At 42.1% G+C, this 14,835-nt stretch overlaps 1 protein-coding gene across 1 annotated transcript in view; it reads right to left on the bottom strand.

The window, feature by feature from the left end:
- LOC136556335 (bifunctional heparan sulfate N-deacetylase/N-sulfotransferase 3) overlaps window positions 1–8,773 on the bottom strand; it is a 52,651-nt gene extending 43,878 nt beyond the window's left edge. Inside the window, exons 1-2 of the mRNA XM_066549486.1 lie at window positions 8,665–8,773; window positions 1,226–2,352 (exon numbers count right to left, since the gene is read on the bottom strand). Of these exons, the coding sequence (XP_066405583.1) occupies window positions 1,226–2,206 (981 nt within the window). The 5' untranslated portion in view covers window positions 2,207–2,352; window positions 8,665–8,773. The remainder of the gene's footprint in view (window positions 1–1,225; window positions 2,353–8,664) is intronic.
- Window positions 8,774–14,835: the final 6,062 nt, after the last annotated feature.

The raw sequence follows: 14,835 nt of genomic DNA, 5'->3' as shown, positions 1-14,835 counted from the left end.
CTTATCAAGAGAAACAATACAAAACACGCTGTCTCCGACTGCTGTTGCACAACGCAGTGATGGATTTATTCAGGCTTTATTTCACTCACTTTGTTAGCACAAAGTGGTGCTGCTGGAGAACAACACACGTTCTGGCAGGGATGTTTGTCAGATCTGACTCTTTTGCTGCCACCTGAGTTTGCATTTAGGAGACCCTCCAAGCATGCTCCCTTTATCTAATTCAAACACTGCCAATCGTTCTCTCCACCAATGGAAAACCATTTAGGAAGCTTCACCTTGATTTCTCTTCTCTCCCACCTGATTTGTTTGCCTAAGGAAAACACCCACTTAACAAGGAGGCAAATCTCATTTACAATTGCATGTACAGAGGATGTTTTGGAAAAGAGTGTATGCTGCAATTTTAAAGCAAATTAGAAGTTGAACTGCAGGGTCAAGCCTTTTGTTTAGGGAAGCACTGTATGCAGAGCTGCTGTAGCTTGACAAATATATTAACGCTGAAAAAAACCAAAAGCATGGTTAAAAATGAAACAAAAATAACCCACTGCACGTGGTGCTGTCCTCACCTTTCCTTCTTGCAGTTACTCATTCCACTAACCAAGTTCTAAGGAAACATTCTCCCTTATTTTTAGCACAAATAGGGCAACAAGCAGTATGATACAGATTATTAGCTTCTAGACCAAGTTGAGAAAGGTACTCTAATCATACTACCTGCTTTGGGACAACACTCCTCACAAAAAGCACAGAAGAAATACTTACAGGAAGAAATAATGTTAAGATGTTAGTGCTACTGACCAACAACTATCACCTCACTTGAACAGCACAACAGAGTGGAAAAGGACCTTCAGGAATGTACAACTCTAAACATAAAAATGGAAATTGTCAAGTCATTTAGTGACAGAATGAGCTTGAATAACATGAATAACACAAACCCTCCTTGCAAGTAAGTGCCATAAAACAGAGATGAGAGAAGTGAAAGGCTGCAAGCAACTCCTGACATCCCAACCTCTTTCAAACAGCCAGTAACCCTGTCCACTCTTCAAAGCGTATGCTGACATTTATTGTTGCTCACTGCATTTACCTCCTGCTTGTAAGACTCTCAACAAGTGCAAAACATATGAACAGCTCCAGGGTGGAGCCCTGAAGTTCCAAGTATGAACAACTATCCACTCTCATATAAAAAAAATCATGTTGCTGTAATGACCATTAGTTTGTGCACATACTTTACCTGTACGTCGTTGGTGTTCATCCTTGTTCCATCCTTGCCAACGAAGATATCATCTATGTCAACCAGAATGTACCTATCCAAGGATAGGGTGAGCTTCTTTCCAGAGAGGAAAGAGATGGCATCTATGAAAATCAGTTTGTGCAGCCAAAAATTCAAGTTATTGCCGAAAAGGACTCGTTGAATCCCATCGTGGAGCCCCAAGTCATGAATTACTGTGGCATAGAGAGCACTTACAGCAGCAGGTGGAGAGAGGTTTTCTGGTGTCTTTACTTTTGCAAATATCACTGGTTGATAAGTTGTGTGATTAATCTGGAAAACAGCCCAGTCATTTCCAAGCAAGGGCCCTTTCTCAAGCTTAGAAGGTTTAGTCACATGGAGCAGTGGGGAATGAGGGTTAATGCAACAGTCCTTAACACCCAGATTGCTGTGGACATGGAAAGGAAAACCCTTCCACTGAAAGCTCTGCAAGCTGTTCTCATTGCCTTTGTGAAATCCGATCACACCCACACCATATTCTACACAGTACTTATCTAGAAGGCCTCTGTTCCAGGAGTCCATGTTCACGTACTTAAAAATATTTTCATATACTATGAGAGCGTATTTGCCTTTGTTTTTGTCTATAAGCACTGGGAGGTCACCTTTCCCAGATGCAATCTCAATGTGAAACTGAAACCTGCTAGATTCCAGAATGGTTATGATATCTTGGCCTAATGCTGAGTACTGGCTTTCCACAAACACCAGCACCACAAGGTCTGTCCTCAGGGGATCAACAGGCTTCGTGGTCTTCATCTCCATCAGCTTGTATGGCAACAGTTGAGGATCACCACATTCCACTTCTGAAGAGGTTTCAGGAAGTTCATTTTCCTGTTTGTAGCCATTATACAAGTAGTAGGCAGAAATAACTATGCTCACCATACAAAAAGTGGCCAGCAAAATTACTGTTCTTTGAAAATGTCTGTGAAGTTTCAGGATAAAACTCATGGTGTTTACTTGCCTTAGACTGCTCTCAACAGCAGCATGAAAAACAAACACAGATTCTCAACAACTTGTTCCAGTCCTCTGAAATATTTATGTCACCATTGCAGCACACACATCTATCTTCCACAGAGCTTTACTGAAGGTACAGTCTAGAAGAAAAGAAAATCAGAGATTTAAATGAGACACCACCTTGTGAAGAATCATCTGCTTAAACGAATGGGGAGCAAAGAAATCACTGCCAGCCAGAGGTTTGGAGACCAACAGCTCAACATTTTGCAATAATATATTTTTTTCTGCTCCCACCACTTGCCATGTGCATTTGAAGGTCTCTAAATCTCACAGGCTCCTCAACTCAGAGAATCAAATAAAGCAGGCAAAGGCACTGAAAAGCAAGACATAAAAGTATTTACAGTGTTTTAGAAATTCTTTTTACCTAAAGATAAAAGTTAACTCCAAGTCGGCAATTGCTAACAACCAAAGTATTGAAGAAAATTTATAACCTGTAAAAAGCTGGGGCAACATGATTAAACAAATTCTATCTTGTATTAGTTTTTCAAAGAACCAAGAACATGCACATCTTAACTGTTGTACAAACAGATACTGATACACTCTACCTATATCTATTAGAGCAATTTTTTTAAGCAAAACTTGCTTCCTGCAACATTAGAGGAGAACAAAACATTTTTCTGGACTGTGGAGTTTTGCAAACTGTTAGAAGCATTTCTTTGCATTGAAAAACCCATAGAACAATCAAGCTCCTAAATTTGAGAAGAGAAAGCAATAAATCAAAAGTTAAACCTAACATGCAGATCACTTAAGGATATACTTATGTTCTATCTTGTACTTAAGGAAAGAGTAATTTTTCAAGCCAGCAGTACAACTCCCTAGTAAAACAACTGACTGGTATGACAAGCATAAAATAATGATCACAAGTCATAAACAAAGGTTCAAAGCAGATTTTGAAAAATATTAAGTGTGTCAAGGTGTAGAACATGCCACTGTAACTTGAGTGTAGTTTGCACCCAGGCCCATTTGGAAATGGGATTAGGATAAGGTGTGGCATTAACGTGGTCATTTCCCACTGAGAGGTTAATCCTTCCATTCCTGGTTGGGTTTTTTTTTTATCCTACATGGTAAGCAAATTGGTCTTTCACTCCAGATTTTCAAAAGAGCTAAAAAAAAGTTACATACTTAACAGTACCTATGTAATGCCCAGAAATTGAATTAAACCCTGAAGACAGATCATCTTAGTGCCACGATGAGCATAAAGTAGTAATAAATGAGAAAAATCAGATGAGGGGAAAAAGAAACTCCAACTCATTCTATTCATCAAAACTGCAAAATTCACCATGAACAGCAAGGGTACATGAGCTGCCTCATTCATAGTTAAGACTGAGAGCAAGATTCCTTCTGTCTGGATAGATTCTGCTTTGGATAGACTTTGGTCTCCTCATGTTCTACTCACAGCTAAGTGTTTATCAACCCCTCCTCTTCTGGGAAGCCTTAAACTCAGCCTTGAATGTTACCTGCAGCTGCACAAAGTCCTGCTGAAAGCTTTTGGGCAGGAGACCTGCCTTTCACCCAGGCTCACTAACTAGTGTTAGACTAAGATAACATAACCCCAGCTTCCTGGGTTTTATCTGAAACAAACCTGAAGAATGCATAAAGACCAAACAACAATATGGAAGCACCTTTAGAAGAACTCAACATTCTTAATAACTGAAATGTCCAATCCTTGCCACACTAGCTACAAGAATATCAGTCTGGATGGCATAACAGAGCTATTGAACATGGTAACAAGTCAGGTGATAAAGAGAAGTTCTATCCTGAATGAGTTAACACCAGAGAGAGGCTTCCAGACAGACGATTTTTCATTACACACACGAAGGGTTCTCTTCATTTTGCATTTCCAATTCAGCTGCCTGAATGCCAAGAGACACATAATTTTAGTGCCTAAATTTAACACTGACTGCATTCTGTAGAAAAGCTGTACACATGCCTATTTCTCTTTGATAGCCACAGATCTGGCTAGTCTATATACAGAAAAAATGAGAATTGACACTGACCTAAGCTCATAGCAAGGAAGGGCTGATGAGACAGAGCTGTTTGAACAGGATATTTCACAAGGGTTGCAACCCGAGAAACATTTGCAGCAAGGACACGGCTCCTAATGCCATTCCTTAGAGAGGAAAATCTGGAACCAGCCCAGACGCCCGTGTTTTCTTCAAGAAAAGCCCTGTCATTGTATCCTCGGCTCCTAATTGCAGGTGCCCCCTGGGGCTACAGAGTGCAGCTGTAAGGAAGAGTGGCTGGAACTGCCAAGACAGATGTGAGGTTTGACTGTGAGGAATGAGGAATTCTGAGGCAGCAGGACGCAGCCAGACTTGGCACACTCCCTGCTGAAGGCAGGCAGGAAGCGGGATGGAACAGAGCAAGGCACAAGGTTTAAATGCACACTCTCTTGTATCAGCTTGAGGCTTAGGTCATTTTCACTTGCTTAAGGACTGGTTTGCATGGCAGGAGTTCCAAAGAACATAGAAAGAAGAACACAAAAATGTCAAAGAGAACATGCATTTTACAATATCAACAGTCTCAAAGCCTTGACAAGGTACAGTTGCTTTCCTCGAGGGACAGCAGCATTTTCCTTTGAGCAGCAGTCCTTGCTGGATACTCTAGTGCTGTATTACAGCAGCATGCTACAACAACTCACAATGCACCCCCTTGACAGTGACACCCTTGGGATGCACTGCACCACACCCTGTGGGACCTGTGGAGATCATGACCGTGACCTTTATCACATCTCTACAAGTGGATTCAGCCAAGATGCTCCCTGCTTGCTATCACTTCCTACAGTACAACCAGACAAAAAGTGTAATTCTCAATGTACCCACAGTGAGTAAGCTGGGAGAAGCAGCATTTCAGAAGAGGAGAGTGCTTGAGGAGTCTTACTTTCATGACCAATGAACGCAATGTTTACCAAAGAAAGGAGAAGTCATGATAACATCAACATCAGTAAAAAATATCCAAGTATAAGAAAAAGGCTTAAATTAAAAAAAAAAGAGTCTAGAAAGTCTTCACAAGAGTTCAAGCTTGTTAGTATTGTTTCAGTGAAAAAACAGGCAAAACACCCATAGATAGAGCTGACTGCATCAGCAGTCTCAGCTCTTTTTGATTTCTACAGTCACGTGGAATTCAGTGGCAGAGGAATATGGTCCCACCTGTACCTAAAATCACTTGAAATCACCTGAAAACAGGAATCAGATATTAATGAATCCAAAGTTCTGTAATGCTGATGTTGCAATAAATTTTACCTATAAAATAACTTGTATGGTATTTTTCCATGGTTTGAAGCAATAAAATTCGCCTGTTTGTTTTTCTATCTAGAACTTTATTGCTTTAGAAGAACCTGCATTTGATCTTCTCTTTTGCATTTTCTGCCACTGGGTTAAAATTCAGACCAGGACCTTTTACCTCTACTGCTCAAAGCAGGAGGTATCAAAATGCTCTCCTAAGGGGAAAATTAGCATCTTTGAATATTCAGAATTTGGTTTTTAACTTACAGACTCACGATGGAGAAGATCTTGCTGAGAGAAAGCTGAGTCATGGAAGCAAGTTTTGCATTTTGTTATGAACACAGACAGCAAGGCTCAATGCTCTTGTCATCTACTGCAGAACTGGTTTCTGCAGCCCAGAACCTGCTCATGTGAAAATCTTGCTGGTACAGGAAAGAAATATCACCTTATTAAGCAGAGGATTTACCATTTTGAACATACTGCTGGGCAGTCACAATTACAGGCATCTGCAGGCAACCAGCATGAAATAGATGCATTTGAAAAGAGATCTTCAATTTGGATTGGTTTGGGGGGTTTATAACTTGTTCTGCTTGTTCTGTTTCAGGTTTTTAAATTCACTAACTAAGTAGCACTGATGACAGAACAAACAGTGCGAGGAACCCCAAAGACCCAAAGGACACCATAAGTGAGTTCCTACCACTTGCAGCTTTCTTTAGTCTGTTGTTCCACTGCTAAGCACAAATGACCAAATTCTTGGCTTCTGTAAATCATTTCCCCCGATAACCCTCATGGAAACTCTTCCACAAGACAATAAAGGCTGGGAATGCAGCCTACTAAATTCTTCACAGGGGTTCTCAATCCAGAAACTGCACAGAATCTTAAAATCTGTCTGGTAAAGTTGAATCATGAGTATCAACACCATTTTTAAAATGACAAGAAACTTTCTTCTGCTGTCCTAATATCAAGATTAAAGCAATGGGCTCAACTAAAATATCCATAAATAAGTGAGAAATTGTTCTCAATTTATCAGATCAAATTTATCAAAGCCCAGTAAGAAAACTCTGGTTTAGTCTTACCTCAGGCCTGTGCTAAGGCAACTGTTTACTGCAACCCTTCATTAGAAACAATAAAGTTGGGACATACTTAAAGGTAAAAAACATACTCTTAAAGGGTAACAGAAACCCTTTTCATCAAGAACTACTAAAAAGTTCTGGACTGGGTAGTCATCAATATTATTGAGGTATACTACATTTATCTGGGGACATATTTTTAATAACTTTCTTCTCATAATCCCCATCACTATATTCCCATTCTGTTCTTTACCAGCCTGGACACTACCACAGTGCTGGTGACATGCTGGGGATGTATTACATGAAGGATGAGGTTTTTATGCTTTAAATGAAGAGCAGAAAAAAAGGAGGCATATTGTTTAGCATATTACTACAGACATTTAAATCTCTACTGATTAGAATGCTGCTTAACTGCTTTGAACATAAAGGTCTGCTCTGGCTACTCACTATGAAATACAACTTCACAGGAAGCATTCTGAAGTCATTTTAGCGTTACTAAATTGGAAATCTTTGGATATACAAAAGATACTGTAGGAAGCAGCAAAGCACAACCGAGCACAACCAAACCTGGGGTGAACAGCAGGGCTCAGATTTTTAAATCAGTTATGAAAACACCAAAGTAACCTCTGAGTACCCCTACTTACAACATTACTCTACTGACTAAAATATTCAAGCATTAACAGCTCAAAAGAATAAATCCAGGCTGAGAACGAGACCTTACAACTGCATATTAAAAAGACATTTTCAACTTGTAAAAAGGCGATATGAGACGTGCTGTCACGGGAAGCCTTTGAGACCCTTTAGTATCACGTAACAAACCCTGGAATGTGTGATTACTGAAAGGTTTACATTCTCTCACAGCTGTTAGAAAAAAAGGGAATGGTTCAGACAGCACAGCAATTCTGATGGACAGAAACTCTTTTTCAAGTCCTTCAGGTAAGCAGTTTGTAGTTTCTACTGTACCTGTGGTATCCTAAGCTCCATGCTGCATTGCTTAATGCAGTACTAGAGACCCTTATGGGATAGGGATTCAAGCATTATAGTTTGTCAAGGAAAAATATTTATGAAGATGAAATATACAACGTTTAAAAATAGTTTAAAAGAAGGTTGTAAAGACTTCAACAGAACACAAAAGTTTAGTTTAGTCTTCAAATTACTCTTTACCTTCATACAACACTTTGTACAGAAATATCTTTAAGCTCTTGACATCGCACAATTTTTCTGAGATAAACCCTGCTATTTTACAGCAATTGCAAAAACATCACTATCTAAAGAGTAAATGATTTGCTCAAGGTCTCCGAGATAAATGTCCAGCACACTGTCTGGTCCATGCCCATACCATTACTTCCCCTCTCTTTGCTGCCACAACCGCCAAGTGTAAAGAGTTAATAAGGCAGAGCTCAGAACCATTTCTTCCAAGACACCCGACTGGAGATGCTGACAGTGAGAGAAACCCTCTTTCTTTCACTTACCATTCTATTAGGAAGAGAAAACCCCACCACACCAAAACCTGAAGCAATTATCCAACATATCAGGCATCGAATTGAATAATATACAAGTTTTCTGCCATTTCCCGAGGGTTGCACATGACAGCTGAACCGAGCAGCAGCACACATCAATTTCTGACAGGATTTGGGGAATCCAAGCAGCTATAACCACCTGAAGTTATGAATAATTACTGCACTAGGCTGACTAATTTTGTGCCCCAACAGAGCCATAACCAATTCCCGCAAACGCTAGAGGGCAACAGCATCCCGCTGAACAGCTCCGGGAGGAGAGCGAACGGGAAAAGCCCAGCCACTGAAGGGCTGCTGCGGGGACCGCGCCAGGCAGATGCTCAGTGCGCCGGGAAACAAGAAAAACAAACCCAAACACCAAGAAACCCCGAGAAACCCCACAGAACAACCCCGCAAACGCAGCCTCCGCAGCGGAAGCCTCAGCGCCGGGCAGCCGCCCCGTCCCGCCGCGCTCCCGGCCCGGGCGGTGCCCGCATTGGAGCGGGAGCCTGCGGGCGGCTCGGGCACAACTTTGCCGGGGGCGCGGAGCTGAGCGGCTTCGCCGCGCCGGGCCCGCGGGCACCGCCCGCCCCGCTCGTTACCTCCGGGCGCGCTCCGCCAGCATGTCCCCGCGAGGTGCCTCAGATCCTGCCGCCGTCTGTGCCCTCCGCACAGCCTGCTCCGGGAGAGGCGCCGGGGCGCGGAGCCTCCCGGGGCGCGGAGGTACGGCGGGGCTGCCGCCGGGGGTGCAGCACCGCCCGGCAGCCTCGCCGCGCCCTCCCGGAGGAGGAGCCGCGGTCGCCGGCGAGGGGCGGGCGGGGGCTCCGCCGCGCCGCCTCCCACATCGCCCGCCCTCCTCCGAGGCTCGGCCGGGCCGGGGGCGGCTGCGGCCCCGGGCCCTCAGGCTGTTCCCGCCCTCAGCGGCCCGCGGGGCCCGCCCCTCACGGCACCTGCGGCACCTCCCTCCCACACGGGGGCCGCCGCCGCCTCACTTGTGGGATTCTTAGTCCCTGTCTTAAATAAAGTATGATTTAAAAAAAAAAAAAAAATTAAAAATTTTTTTCGCTCCTCCAAAACCAATTTAGGAAGCCCCTGCTGCAGTCGCGCTGAGGCGAAGTTTAACTCACACCCTCCCGCCAAATCTCTCGCTGTCGGTGCAGCTTTAGGTACGGCCGATTTCTGAGCCGGTCTAAAGATAGCACACAAGGGTGGAAATTCCGTGAGGTCAATTACATTTTGTCAAGACAAGGTAGGGTTAAAATCTTGAGAGAATGCCAGGTAATGTGTTTGCAGCCTCGCTGCTTTTCTTAATTGAATTTTCTAACCCTATGTTAAACACCGTTAGTCCCACTGTATTTTTCACTGACACCCTGCATCCCTCGCTCTGGAGATGGAGCTGCTCCATTACTGTAGGTGAAGGAGTTAACGATTCCCTGTGTGAACTGCATTAGCTTTCACAAATGGGAAATAAAATGAATAAATTTTACAAGTGCCCTCTTGATCTAGCTAATTTACCTCACAATTGCCCAGTGATTGTTAGCTCACCTAATGGCTGACAGTTCAATACATCGGATTAACTCCATCGCTGAAGCTTGTCTGTCCAAACCTTCCTCTCTGTGACTAACTCAAGGCAAAAACTTGAAGGAGAAAAGCTACAGTCACCCGAATGTTGTTTTTCCAAGCATCAGGAGAATTTACAGCTCTTAATTCAGGAATACTGTTATTTACTTTCTCTTCTTTTACTCCCTTTTATTCTCATGACACACTAAAAACCCCAACTTTTACTGTCTTCTGGGCTACAAAACAGTACAAGGTCCATAAGCTAGACTTAGAGTAGAAAAGAGAACTTGTCACAAGGGCTTACTATGTGTGAGGTTATTAATCCCTGGAATAGAGAGTCCATCTGAAATCCTGTTGCCCTCTCAGTATTCTCCAGAAAGGACTGGGTGAATATCCTGACACAGTCTTGTTTTGGGAACTCTCTATTATGACAGATTTTTTCCTACAACAGGCTAGGAAGCACGGGGTGCAAGTGAGCCACAAGTGACCGAAATTCTCAGTTGTGAGTTCAAAGTCACGTTTTCCCTCCTAGCCTTCTCTCTGAGCAGCTGTTCGTAGGTTATCACTGGCCAGCCTGGTCAGAAACGTGTTGGAGAGCGCCTGTCCTCAGAAGCACTTGGTTGCTCACAGAGATGTGCCAGACACCTCGCAGCTGAGGGCTGCAGCACTGCATGTCAGCAGCTGCAGCACAGAGCGCTTCTGGCAGGAATATTAACAACTTTCATCTTTCTTGGTGTTACTTTTCAGGTTTTTTGCTCCTGAGCTGTCAGTGCAGCCTGAACTGGGAGTGATGTCCTAGCCATTCTTTGAGCAATACATCTTAAGGCACCACTGACTGCACTTCTGGCCAAGATTTCTGCCTGGCACACAGCACTTCTCAAAAAATAGGAAAAAGAGTAGTAAATCCAGACAAGAAATTGGGGAAGAGGAAAACCTACTGAACTGCAGGCAAACAGAGACACATCTGGACAACTGCTACTCTCCACCATGAACTAAGGACTCAGTTTTCCGCCTTTCTTACTGCTGGCCTCTACACATGAATGCTCCCTTCCCCATTCATGTTTTTCTTCCAACTCAAATCTTCCCCTGAACGATGTCCTTCTGCATCATCAGCAACCTCTCTTCCTCAAATGAACTGAATCCCACCTTGTCTCAGGGTCTCACTAATTTCAGGCAATTAGTGCAAGCAACAGTTCTAACCATTGCATGGTTCTACATCTGCAAATGAACTCTTGGTCCCACTCAAACCTGTAAAAAATTTGCTTATTTTTGGTGCGCTGATCATTACTACAACTCCCAGCACAAATTGCTCATAGAATAGACAGACTGATCATAGTGCATATCAGAAAGGTCATGGTTTGGAGTATTACTTGTAACAGCAAGACTTTTCCATTAATAAAGAAATACTTTATCCAGTCTTGCCATTTCCAAGTTTAAAGATGTCTTTCAACCAAACACTCATTTTTACTTGTATTATTTTTGTTAGAATTTTCTTGCAGGAAGCCATTAAATTGAGATAGGTATTTGAAAGCAAGGAGCATCAAGGCAATTGCCTGTTATTAGCAATTTCATGATTACTTTTTTAAAGCTATTACAAATGCTACTAGTCAAAAGGCAAACTTACTGTAGATTTAACATGCTCTTTGGATTAATCAGAAACTTGTTTAACTGGGAAAGGTTTCTTTACACGTTTCATCAATATAATGAGGAGAAAAATGTGGCCTAAGATTTAAGAAATGCTTGTGGTCAAAAATGTAATTGGCTAAGAGGCTACCTCAGAGAAGAAAAAAACCCTAACACTGTTCAAGTTTATAACTGAACTACATTTTTCCAGTGTTGTTATTACAACACCCTTCACTTGTGAAGTGTCTAAGGACTATTCTGTAGCAAACAATACAGGAAGCCAGCCACACTTACGTATTTTTCCCTACAAAGCCACTATCTTTCACATGGAAAACCCACTTATTATTTCTTTTCACAACTTTCTATTTAATTTTCAGTAACAGCCTAAAAAATCCCACTATCTGCATACATTGCAGTAATACCTTTCAAACCAGTGGAAGGAAGTTGCTAATTACATGCTGTGGGCGCTGACTGCTTGGCAGCAGCAAGGCGCTTTTATCTCCAGGCTTAGAATCAACTATTGTTATAAATATGTTTTGTTCCATGTTAATCAGGGTATAGAGACAATTGTCATCTTGTACAATGATCAAATGGGCAGCTCAGGAATTCCTTAGGTGTGTCTGTTTTAAGCTGCAAACCCACCCTTTACTGCTCAAGTGATGCCATGTGAAGTGTAAGACGGATGGATCTGTTAATGAGGAGGACTGAGCATTTTCTGTTGCAAATTTACCAGGAAATTTGCTTATGAAAAGAGAGAAAAGACTCTTCCTTCCCATTATATCAGGTTCAGAGGTTCCAAGTTAATAAAGATTAAAAAAAAACAAACAAAAAAACCCACAGAAAAAACAAAAAAAACCCCAGCAGTGATTCAGAATGTATTAATTTTAGTGGGTTGTTTTGAATGTATGTCAATTTGAGTGAAAGCTCCTTAGCAATATTGAAATTTGTTACAGGAAAAGGATAATGGGGAGGGAAGAAAATTAAAAAGAAACCAAGTCTCTATAAGCACAGTCAACAGTCTGAAGCATCTTTGCCCTTTTAAAGAAAGTAATAAGCAATTAAAACTTCTGTTAAAAATTGATTTTAGAATATATAATAAAATAGGGCTAAGAAAAATTTGTATCATTACCCTAAAATCAATTCATTTTCCACATGAATAACAAAAGTTCTAAAATAGTCTTGTTATTTGCAGAGAGGGAAAACATTAAACTGCTATACCCAGCTCTTCAGTTGAGCAATAATCCAAACACTTCCCAAAGCAGAATGCCATTCACAGTCAGCTGGAAAAATCATCATAGTGTCATCTTTCCTTTCCCTTAGCAGAAGTAACTCTGGAGAAAATGGGTAATTTAGCTGAGTTTTTTGCAAAAAGCAGCATGCTTTAGCACTGCCTTCAACTTCCTCATACCCTTCCCTTCCTTCTATATAAAAAAATCCCTCCTGCCCTCTGTGCTCTTGAACACCCAAAGCACAGCCCTGCTTCCCTGTGGCAACAAACAAAGAGCAATAACCAGAGGAGTTTGCACAGGAGTGGGAAGTTACTCAGCATGCAAGGTAACACTGCAGGATCAATGACATGACTGTCTGCTCCAGACTGAGAGCTCATCAGCTGGGAATCACTGAGGTGAGAAAGGACGTGGGGACCAGTCAAAGTTAGGGAGTGTCTGTCAGCTGCCAAAGTGATGTGTCTGGAAAACACTGCAGGCAGTGCTCAGAGAGGAAAAGGAGAGGTGGATATATGGAAGTGTTGATGCTATTTCATATGGCTGAGGTACACCCTCCCTTGGAAGGCTGGGTAAAGTTCAGGGAAAGTGATTCCAAGTGGAAGAGGTGGAGAGAAGAGCTGTTCCCATGATCAGGTGAATACACAGCATGTCCCACGACTGTCAAGGTCAAGGTTGAGAGGTGATATAGCTGCAGCACTCGAGGGGGAGACATCAATATGCAGTGGTAGCTCACAAGTATTTAAGGAAAAGAGATTTTTGTCATAATAATGATTGGGTAAAACTGGTGCAGAAAGTCAGGGTGGAAATAAAAAGAATCTCTTAAATCACCAGAGTGAAGCAGACCTATTCTGAGTAGTGAGGGCAAAAAGAGTGGTTAACTTTGAGATGGCGCTTGAGTGACAATCAGACATGGTTCATCACAGTGCTAGACTGGCCTTGATGGCTTAAGAGCATCTGTCAATCAGTGACCCCAGAGTTTTTATAGTGCTGGGAGATCAAACTCAGCAAGAACACAAATAAATCCTCATCACTGATGTTGAAGTTGCTATCGGCTGTTTCAGCTGTGGTGGTTTGTTTGTCACACTGGTTGTTTCAGGCTGTCTGTAAGCACTAGAGAAGATGAGCACCTGCACTCTGTTCACATGAATATGAACATCTCCTCAGAAGTCATCATTTTTTAATGAAAGCCTGTATTCTGGAACAGAAGATGTTAGCCTCCAGGGAAACATATCAGCTTGTCATCTGTCCCACAAGTCAACAGGTAAAGAAAAAAAGGTGATATTGTTTTCTTTCCTGCTAGAATTCATTTGAATACCAGATCTTTCTGCTTATTAATATTTCAGTTCTCCCCAAACATGAAATGGATTGCAATATCAGATAAGCTGGTATAACTCTTATGTTTGTCATATATTATTTTGATTTAATCATAAGAAATTACGTCAATAGGTTGCCCCTATATAATCACGCACCATGCGCAGAGATCTTAATTACCCTGTTCATCAATATTCATGATAGCCCATATTATCCAGGGTATTATCCTATATTGTTGTATGTGATGCCACATGAATACCATATGGGAGAGGGATTTAAAAAAGGTTACAGGCTAATAAGTGTATTTTATTCCACCCAGAAAACTCAAGAGAAACAGTTCTTTTCAAAGTTCCAGAGACTGTTAATTACATGCAAAATGTTAAGTCACCTTAAAGGCAAATGCTAACCCAGATGGACTAAAGATTAAAATTAAAAGCTAAAACTTCCTATTGTTATTAGTGCCCCACTGCACTAGATATTGTGCAAATATATGAAAAAGGTGATTCTCATCATAATTCTACCTTTCAGCTTAGTTGTTCTACAGCAGAAATTGCAGTAGGTTTAAGCTAGCAGCTGGTGGTCATATAATAGCAGTGAATTATAATGATTTATAATGCCAGAAATTTTGTATGTAATTCCCTGTGAAGTTTCCTAGGAGCTGTGCCTACAAAATACTGCTTTGGCATGTCAGCCTTACCACTTAATTTGATTTACCCATTGTGTGCCACAGCCCTTGCACATGGTGCCTATTCCTGGGTTACAAACTCGACAGGGCACGGAGGCAGCCGGACAACTCAGGGGACTCACACAAAATCTGGATGCAGCTCCCTGCCCACTACCTGCTTCTCACGTGTCACTGGCCTCTGTGATTATATGGATGTGTGAACAGGAGGGATGCTCCTGCCATCCTTCAGTGCAGCAGGGGGAGCACAGCTGATATCTCTGGCACACCAGCACGACTGCGATGCTGTAACAACTCCCCGTGCCTTACAACACGATTTACAACTATCTCGATAGTGTTTCAAGTCTTGATTCTGCAAACAACTCAAGTGC

This window comes from Molothrus aeneus, chromosome 4 (genome assembly GCF_037042795.1).
Source record: "Molothrus aeneus isolate 106 chromosome 4, BPBGC_Maene_1.0, whole genome shotgun sequence".
Taxonomy (NCBI): domain Eukaryota; kingdom Metazoa; phylum Chordata; class Aves; order Passeriformes; family Icteridae; genus Molothrus; species Molothrus aeneus.
The sequence above is the reverse complement of the archived record's forward strand: the minus strand, read 5'-3'. Positions and strand labels throughout refer to the sequence as shown.